The sequence below is a fragment of the Xiphias gladius genome, chromosome 18 (assembly GCF_016859285.1).
Source record: "Xiphias gladius isolate SHS-SW01 ecotype Sanya breed wild chromosome 18, ASM1685928v1, whole genome shotgun sequence".
NCBI classification, from domain to species: domain Eukaryota; kingdom Metazoa; phylum Chordata; class Actinopteri; order Istiophoriformes; family Xiphiidae; genus Xiphias; species Xiphias gladius.
Window position 1 is genome coordinate 8,098,459 of NC_053417.1, and position 9,972 is coordinate 8,108,430.

The window sequence follows — 9,972 nt, forward strand, 5'->3', positions numbered from 1 at the left end:
TCTGTAAGCAAAAACCTTAACGTGTAAAGTACCGGAAACTGTCAAATAATTTCCCTGTGAAATGTGGAATAGAAGTATAAAATGGCACAGGGGTAAAAAAATAAAATAAATAAATACTAGTAAAGCTCAAGTACCTCAAATTTGTACCTAAGAGCAGTACTTGAGTAAATGTACTAGGTTACATTCCACCAAGAGCATGGCTGGATTACTTAACCGGCCTACTAGGCACAGGCAAGGGGCCCAAGTGTTCGGGGGACCCCGGTCCAGATCCTCTGTAGGAAGCGACTGCTAATGTTTCCGTTTTGAAAGCCGCAGACATCTAGAGACATCAAACGACCACAGAGCCTAAAAACGACCATCAAGGGACGCATACTTTTAGTCGGGGGTGCTATATAGGACAGGCGGGGGGGGGGGGCTTTGACCTGTCTGAGCCCCGGCGCCCACCGTCTCATAACCCTTCCACGGTTATAAAGAATTTAAACAACACTTAAGCGACGATTATCCCGAGTCGCTTAACTCATTCAAAGACCTCTCCGGTCCTCCGGCAGGGGGCAGCAGCGCTTTCGAACAGCCAAAGTAAAACGAGATGGGCCGAGTGCGAGCAGCAGCAGCAGAAGAAGAAGAAGAAGAAGAAGAAGAAGAAGAAGAAGCAGAAGAAGAAGAAGAAATAGCAGCAGCAGCAGCAGCAGCAGCAGCTCAGCCCAGCCTCTGTTCCTGTTGATGTTGTCAAATGTGAAAGTGAAGTTTTGTCAGCTGGAGCTGGGCAGAGTCAGACAGCAGGAGGTCGCAGGAATGTAAGCGCCGGCTCCCACAGGCTTGTCCACAAGGAAATGGACGAGATAAGGTCAGCAGCTTGATTTGAAGACGTATTGATAACGAGCTGTGCGGTTTGTTTGGGTTTTTTTTTTTAATTTAATTTTATTTTATTTTATTTTACGGTATTAAGTCGTTCGCGTCGTGAGACCAGTCTCTGCTCAGGAATCCGCTACTCTGCTTATCGACGTGCAGTCGTCACGTCCAGTAATACATCAAACAACAGGTTATTTGGACGAGATGTGAACCGTCAGAAGGGTTTCATACACGGTGGACAGACTGTATTGACCCAGGCTGGCTGTGGAGGACTACACCTGACACGGGCTGTCGGAACTCGCACGGAAATGTGTACGGATTGGTTGAACGGTCCCGTAAATGGAGACATGGCGACACGGATGAAAAGCACCGACAAAACATCCGTGACCGAGACACGCTTAGCATTCATGCAGCCGTTCCCCTCACACCCCGGGGTGTCCCCGCCGGCGTGTCCTCAGTGTCTTCAGGGTCCCTCATTTGCTCAGTCCAGGGTTTGAGATTAGCCCCCCAGTGTTTCCCATCCGACTGAGCTGCTTTGTTGCTGTACATTATCATGCTCCTTGGAGAAAATTTGCACTTGTCTGTGAAGGCACAGACATCCACCCACACACCGTGTGGTGTACCAGTGTGTACATCCTACTTCGCCAGTGCTTCGTGCAGCTCCTCCGCAGTCATACGGGGGCTTCGCTTCTGCCCAGCAGAGGTGCACTTTTATCAGAGGCCTCTCTTGGTCTTCCAGATCTGTGGGCTGACTTCCACAGTTCCCCTAAACTGCCTTTTCTTTATGACATGCCAGACAGAGGAAGTCTTTTCATAGCCTTAAAGCAGGGGGGGGGGGGGGGGCTGCTTCGTAGTGAAGCTTGAGTTAGTTTCATTTTCAGATCCTGAGCCGGTTGCTTGGAGGAGCCCAAACCACGAGGTTTGAAGAGTCAGGATTGATCACCGACACTTCCTGACCTGGCTTACAGGTCCCAGACAGTCCATTAGGGCCTAATGGCTTAAAGAAGTTCTGAGCGTCTTCAAGAAGAACGGTGCTCAAACCTTTGCACATGCCACACAGTTACTCAAAATGTTGTCCCCCCATGTTAAGTTCTCATGATACAAGTAACAGGGCAGGGCGTTAACATTTAAGTTTTTTGTAATCTTCACTTTCAGCCGCCAGCCCCTTTTTCCATTCTGTGTGTTCTGATCATGTGTGTGTGGATCGTTTGATTTACGTAGCCATTCGTTATTGGTCTGCACGTTTTATTTAGTTTAACTTTTATTTAATGTTTGAATTACATATTTGACCATTTTAATCAGAAGTCAGTATTGATCCAAAAAAAAAAAACCATTAATGTGAGCCAACCAAAAAGCTCAGGGGTATTATCAAAGAGCTTCTTAGTGAATTAGTTATGTTGAATTTAGTCCTTAAAAAAGGCTCTATAAATACTGTTATATGTGCATTTTATTGTGCTGTGCACTGTATTTGTCTTATTTAAAACTGATTTTTGTGGGTGGGTCTGTCGGTATTTATTATTTACTTGCCTAAACAAAGCTGACTCTAATTTAAAAGCAATTGTAGATCCACACCCACACTGTTGTGGTTTCACAGTAGGATCAGGTTCAGTGTTCTCCCGAGCAAGTCTTTCTTTGACGTTGAGGCCCCCCGGGCTCAGCTGGCCCCTCCCATAGACAACAGCTTGAATTATGAGTGTGGACTGTTTAAACTGCGCCTGACATCCTTCTTGTACAGACAGACAGACCATGTATTGATGTGTTGCGTGTGGTGTTGGTTTTTTAAGCGACTATCTCTGTTTTTTACTGACTTCAATGAGTAAAGACTTGATGGTTTACTTACTTTATTATAAAGTTCATTGTATTCATAGTGTTTCAAAAGTACATGATCATTAATTATTTATTCGTCCTCCCCCTCTTTCTTCACATTTTGACCTGTCACAGTAGGAAAAGCCCAGGTGTAAATAATAAAAATCGAATGACCACTCTCACTCTGGGACACGTGAGCAGAACAGAACCACCGTTGATGTTATTAGTAACACCTGAGCTTGTCTTTTAACATCCCTGCCTCATTTACTGTTTCTGTGTTGTTCAATTGGCTTTGTCCTTGGCAAATACATTTAAAAAAAATAAATTAATAAAAAGTTACTACTCAAGGTACTTATGCTTGCTGACTTCCAAAGCAACATAAATTACCCATTTTCTGAATGTAGTTTGGTCCAATCTTCTTTTCATATCTGTATATCAAGGCTACAGAAGATACTTTATTGGCCAAAGTGAATATATTGAACCACTGTATCTCTCAGTTCCACATGCATTCCGTTAAAGAAACTCCACCTCTGTGTAATTGATTTTATTTTTCCCACCGCAGTCCTTTGTTGGGCAACCAACCACCGGAGAGCCCCGAGCTTCTGTCTCCAAACCTGAGGCCGAGACACCAGGAACTGATCCCAACACCATGCGGACCGGTGAGAGGCTCCACCCTTCATCCCAGTATCATGGTGCCTCAGTGAGACTGGAGAAACCAAGCTAAAACACGAGTAGCTCAAGTTCAAGTTCAGTTTTATTCGCTCAGTGTAATGAAACAAAGGAAAACTGAAACAAATTCTGTGGATATAGAAAAAAAAAAACAGGGATTCTACAAATATAATCTAAATGATCATTAAATGAATTTCAAACTTCATAAAAAAAAAAAATCAGTTTAAAAAAAAGTTGTGAAGAAAGAGAGTCCCAGAAATTCCATTCCCTGAGGCTCACACTTTCCAGTTCTGAAATAGGTCTTTCATTTACTTAGAGTTGCAGACACTGTTTTTTCACAGGGTGTTTCACATTCATTGTCCTCTCCATCTCCGCCCTCTTGCAGATAAAGCCCTGGTCGGAGCTGTCATGTCTGCTGAAGCTCTATTTCTGCTTCACCCTAGCGTCTCTGCTGGCGCTGCTCGGCCTCACCCTGACCAGCATCTACAAGCAGCGCATGGAGAAAGACGCGTCTGATGAGGACAACTTCACTGTATCTCTCATCCAGGTGGTGGGAATCCGTGAGTACTGCCATGGCTCCCGTCAGTGCCAAGAGAGCCACTTACTGTCAGTGTCTTCGGGAAGTTGACTTCACACCACGCCGACCACAAAAATGGCCAAAAGTTTCCTGGTGCAATCATGTGATGAAAGCTGTGGAGGAAACGAATGCAGTGGCTTAACCCTGCCAATCTGTGTGTGATCTGTTGAAATGGTCCCATGGGTGTTACTGGTGATTCATTTCCCCCTGATGTCTGTACTGGCTCATTTTCTGCAATCACAAAATAACCGTCTGCTGAAGACTCATCTTTTCCGAAAGTTTCAGGATTGATCTTTTTTTTTTTTTTTCTTTCTAGTGTTTTTCTTTTCTTAATGACGCATTTCCAGCATTCAACCCTTAAACCTATACAACAGCCACCGCTATAATAATTAAAGTAGAGCTGCAACTAACACTTATTTTCCATATCTATCCCTATAATACTAATTAATCGATTATCAAAATTTACAGACATTTTCTGTCGATCGATTAACCCAAAAATCGACAGCTTGTTTCGGTGCAAAATGTTTTCTCCCAGTGTTTCTGAAATGTTAGTTGGTTACGTAATTTGTTCATTTCCTTATAAGAGTTAGTTCTGTACCCGTAGTAGACGTCAGACATACAGTTTATTTCTGAGTAGGACAGATCGAGGGCTGTAGTCAGACTGGAAATGTCATCCTCTGTGACCTCAGCCTGACGGCAGCAGAGGATTGGATGGATATACACATGTGCACAAGTATCCCAAAGTGCATTCTGGGTTTAACTCAGGTTTTCTGGCATCATGTGGTAAAGGCCTCAGGGCCAACCTGCTAGAGTACGGAGTTTATAATAACGTTACAGGTAATGAAGAGCAATAACCCAAATCCCTGGCAGGCACAGTATCAGCATTTCAAAGTCCTCCACTCTTGGTTGCTTGTAATCAAAAGCTCCCCCTCTTAAAAGTGAACATGCCCACAGCTTGAATGGAAAACCCCGTCTTAACAGAGCCAGGCGATCACCAGCGTCATGATACTGGTTATCCAGGATCACCAGTTAGGCTCCGTGAAGCCAGGCGACCCAAAGAGAGCTAGACTAAGGTGAACAGGCGCTATTTCCTCATGCTGGTAAATGTGGCAGCGTCCAGAGGGCCACGAACCGGACTGGGTTCCGAAATGCCAGCAAGTTACAGGTCAGTGATACTGAACATCCAGAATAGGATTAATCAGACTTAAGACTCAAAACCGTCCTGGTTAATGAATTATTTTAAAGCTTTGCTGCAGAACAGACTAAGTTAAGAAACTTTCAGATAAAACTTTGGGCTCTCTTAACTCGTAATGTGCATTAATTTAACGTTGTTATTCACCGTCTATGCACTAAATGGTTCGTAGAGCATAGAAGATCCTCTCGACGTTAGTCAGTAGTAGGAGAAGTTGTTAGCTGGCCTACAGATGCAGCAGAAGAAAAAACAGCAAATGGAGCAAATGCAGCTGACGCAGTATCAGGACCATACTCAGTAGAAAATATGAAGGAACGCAGCATTATAAGGGTTTTACGTTCAGACATACAGAGATGACGGAGAGGACAAGATGAGTAAACAAACCCAAAAAAAACTGTGTGTGTGTGTGTGTTCCCTCTCCTGCAGTGTTCTGCATCTACTACATCAGCCGTGGCGTGCTGCAGGAGAACAGACAGGAGCTGGTGGTGTTTGTGCTCAGCGTGTTGGTGGTCATGATTCGATCAGTGGTCAACTTCTCCGTGCTGGGGTCAAAGGGCAAGCAGGAGCTGCTGGTAGGTTGCCCTTCACTGGAGGCTCTGAGAGAGCGCGCTGCATGATGAGTTGTCTGTGGGGGCTCCTTCATCCAAATTGTTTATAATGAATGAGGATTTATGTCATTGTAATTTCAAAGAAAAACACCTGCAAATACAGCTTGGGAAGGGCTGACACTAAGATCCTCTTTAAAGACGTTTCCATGACCTAGTTTCTTATTTCTTTGACAGATTTATGGATTTACACAACAATTAAGAATCTAAGAGATAAAATGTGAAAGTGAGAACATATGGAGAGAAAATATAAATCTAAAACTCTAAAATTCAATCATTAGAGACAGATTCCTAAAATTCAAATTAGTTCAAAATTCTTAACTCTTTAAATTTGCTTCTTCTGAAAGATACTTTTAAATCGGACACATATCACATTTGAAGCTCTACAACACATATATATATCTATATATAGATAAATGTCTAAATATAGATATATGTCTATATATAGATACACTTCATTAATGATTCATTATTCTGATATATATATATAAACAACAGTGAGTTGGCAGCTGTGGTCTGTTTGTGTTGCAGGTTCGTTTTGTGTGCGTCATGTGTCTGGGTGTGGTGCACGTTTTCTGCACCTCGCTGCTCATCCAGAGGCCCAACATGATGGCGTTCCGTGTGGGCGGAGCCTTGGAGAGCCTCCAGGAGCAGTACTTCCTGCTCAACCTCTGTTTCTCCATGGTGACCTTTGACCTACAGGCTCAGGTTACATTTGCATTCCTCCTTGCCAAAAATGCAACGTCCTCGTCACTGCAGAGGCCAGTAATGATTTCGTTTGGTTTTGTCTGGTAACAAGTGGAGTTTTTTTACACTCAAAAGGTGCTTGTCACCACTAGTTCCGACAATTTCTCTAAGACGTAAAATTGGACTTTGTTGCAGTAAATGAAATGTTTGTGACTAAATGCTCATAGCAGCATGGTGCATTGTTTTATTCGTGGGCCTGAGGTTGGATTGTCCGGCCTGAAAATTAACCTAAAATGACTTTTGTAAAAAAAAATTGTTTTACTTGAGCTGGTTCTCCCTCATCCAGCCCCAGGCAGAGATTTCCCATTTGTCCTGGAAAGACTTAAACCAGCCTCCAGAGAACAGGTCTGGAGTCTCTCTGGTGGAGTCCGATGTCCCACATTGAGAGCACAGCACTTGTCCTGGTTGCATTCCTCTCAGGTCTATCGATGCTGATAGGAGTGCTGATGGAGGAACTGGTCTCTGTGCCTCGTCTGCGGCGCCTTTTCTCCTGTGCAGAAAAGGCCTTGCTGCGAGATTTTTAGAAGACGTGGAAAGAAACCTCTCTTTTAGAGAACTGCCGACTGGCTTCGTTACTGACGCGTTGCTGGTGTGTTTCAGTTGTGTCTGTGTATCCTGATCACGACGTCGGACTCGGCCATGTCCGCTCGCAACAGCATCATCCTGGGTGTCGGAGTAGTCTGGGCCTGCCTGACTGCCGCTGTAGGCGCTGTAGCAGTGAGTGCTCTTCATCCATCATCCGAGAATAAACCAACTAATGACACAAATATTATGTAGGATGCCTTCTAAACTGCCGAGAGCACAATTGCTAAGTTCGAAAGCAATAAGCGGTTGTGACCTTTTGTTGTCTTTCAGGTTTTAAAGGAAGCCAAGGTCTTGGTTTGGGTCTTCATGGTGCAGAACCTTCCTCAAGTAGCCTTCTTTGTTTATCTGATGTATACGGTGAGCTGAAAATGAGTTTTCCCTAAATGATTCCAAGAATTTCATTTCTCTTTGAATCCGTCTGGGGGAGTGTGCTTTGTGAAGTGGACTGGCTTCATGTTGCTTCACGTACGACTACATTTCTAAAGGCTTCCCCCAAAACGCAGGCAACTCGATTTATTCCTACTGAAGGCAAGAATCTTGTAAATCAGCTCACAGCTGTACAGCTTCCAATCAAAAAACAAAAACAAAACCTCTGTAATTTCCTAAAGTACCTGGGCTTTTTGATGTTTTTAGAAAACCTTACTCAGACAGGAGCCAATTTGACATTTATACACTAATTTGATGATTAGTGCATATTTACAGTAGCAGGAGGGTGTACGTTGGATTGAGGCAAAATAAACTACAGCGTCCATGCTCGTGCAGATGACGGAACACGTCAGCCAGTGCGGCTGTGTGGCTCACTGATGTGTTTTGAATGGTTTTCGGACAAGAAGAAGAGCTCAATGGTGCAGAGGAATGAGATGCATCAGGCTTTGAATGCACAAACAAGACTTGTTAGTAAGATCAGTTCATAGTTGGTTTTTCATGGGATTTTTTTGGACAATAAAAAAATATGAAATGCCACCAGCTTTTTTTTTTTTTTCAGACCTGGCTGTAGGCTGATTTTCTTTCCTTTGGGCAGAGCCGGGCTGAGTGTTTCCTCCTGTTTCCAGTCTTTGTGCTGAGCTAACCACGTGTAGTGTAGAGTGTTATCCATCTTCGTGTAAGTCCTGCAAAGACAGTTGACAAATCTTTCCAAAATCTTTCCGTTTAGTAAAAATCAAAGAAATCTTATCAACTAAGTGTAATCATCAAAGTAATTAGTGACTAAAAAATGAAAAAAATAGGAATATTATTTTCCTCTGAAGTGTAATAGAGTAGAGGTATAAAGAAACAGGTAATAGAAATACTCAAGTAAGGTGCAAGTACCTCAAAGTTGTTCATTACTTGAGTAAAAATACATCGTTACTTCCCCACCATTGTAAAATACTGCTGCTCACTACAGGAGCAGCAAGAGGTGTAGGACGTACTGCTTAAAACACAGACCCACTTGGCTAAAGCACAAGCCATTGAAGTGTTGGACTCTGTAATATGTGCATGACATTTCATGCACATCTTTTGTGCACAAATTTTGATGAGTTGTACATTGGGAATTGGATTCCTGCAGGAAAATGATGGCTTTCTTTAATTATAGGTGGGAGTGAAATGGTTTCAGGACAGCACGTACACCCTGGAGGCAGCTGCTGTCACTGGAGCCTTGATTTCACTGGTGATTAAAGTGGTTTTATTCTGGGGCCTCATCAGACTGGTGCACAGTTTTGGCCAAGGCCTGAGGGAGAGAAGTGAGTATACTGGCTCACATCACCACTTTTCTTTTCTCGGTTTCAGTCCTTCAAAAAGTTACTCTGAGTGGAAGACACAACAAATACTAACTGATCAGCATGACACACTTGAAAATGTCCTGAACGACTTCCCTCTTATGTCGTCCCCGTCACGTCCCTTATTCTGAGAAATCCGAGCTCTCCTGCCTGTGCTGACCTTGAGCGGGCTTATGTTGGCTAGAAAACCGCAAAATACCAAAATGTTGATGTTAATGGTACTTTTTCTTTTCTTTTCTTTTTTGCAGTGTTTGCATCCAGCAAGTGATACAACACCCAGTGGTCGTGGACCAAGGACACAGCTGCATGCTGAGGGCCCAACTTTAAAAAAGTTTAACTCTGTGGAGCTTTTATTTACCATTAATTCCACCAAAATGACCAGTCAGCCGAGATCTTTTTAAACTCTTCTTTTTAGCCTAATGTGCTGTCTACTGTATAGATTTAATTTAATTTAGCTGGTATTTCTTTTTTTCAGTGTGCCTTTTTGTGTCTACAGGATGTAAAGCACCACAAATCAACTGTAAGACTACACTAAATACTTTTTGTATGAAATTACATGAAGCACCTTTGTAGCTTGGATTCATAATGGTTTTTAATTGTTCTCTATGTGTAGACCCATGTTTTATTAAGTGGCCTTCATCCTCAATTTAAAAATGAGTTATGTTAATAGGCCTTTTGTTTCATTTCTTTAAACTGTATTTAAAGTTGACAGACTTTAGTTTGCTTTTTTAAATTGTAATTGTCTAACTTAAATCTTGTGATCTGCACTATCTAGGCTACTTCTTTGGGCAACACTGAAATATTTTTATTGATAGATTTTTTTTAAACTAAACTTTCTGCTGCACATTACTGCACTCACTCAAGTGATTTTTTTCATTCAAAGTTCTTAATAAAATATCAAAATGAGACTGCTGTTGTGATTTGTTGCCCAAAAAGAGTGAAAAGGAAGTTATTTGGATGTAACATCATTAATATGACATGCTTCGCAAGTAGCATCCAGGCAACTTCCTTTTTCTTTTAAATTGACTTTTTCTTTCTTCTTCTCGTGGATAGTGCTAACAAACTGAATGACATCCACCGCTTTTCTTCTAATTTAGAGCAAACATGAACCCACGGACTGGTTTCAGGTGTGAAGCACATATATCAAACAGGCGCATACACACTTCCTGGTTAAACTTTCTCTCT

General features: G+C 42.5%; 1 protein-coding gene across 1 annotated transcript; it reads left to right on the forward strand.

The window, feature by feature from the left end:
- The first annotated feature begins 678 nt into the window (after positions 1-678).
- Positions 679-9,695, forward strand: LOC120804364. Its single transcript, XM_040153793.1, has 9 exons — positions 679-844; positions 3,218-3,314; positions 3,710-3,884; positions 5,520-5,665; positions 6,230-6,406; positions 7,046-7,162; positions 7,301-7,387; positions 8,604-8,751; positions 9,036-9,695. Exons 1-9 carry the CDS (start codon positions 831-833, stop codon positions 9,053-9,055), a joined length of 981 nt encoding a protein of 326 aa, XP_040009727.1. The 5' UTR covers positions 679-830; the 3' UTR covers positions 9,056-9,695.
- The last annotated feature ends 277 nt before the right edge of the window (positions 9,696-9,972 follow it).

What these genes read in the sequence shown, in the direction of transcription:
- LOC120804364 (XM_040153793.1), top strand. An exon ending in CCTTTGACCTACAGGCTCAG is followed by an intron (nt 6,407 to 7,045) that starts GTTACATTTGCA and finishes GGTGTGTTTCAG; the next exon opens with TTGTGTCTGTGTATCCTGAT. An exon ending in CCGCTGTAGGCGCTGTAGCA is followed by an intron (nt 7,163 to 7,300) that starts GTGAGTGCTCTT and finishes GTTGTCTTTCAG; the next exon opens with GTTTTAAAGGAAGCCAAGGT.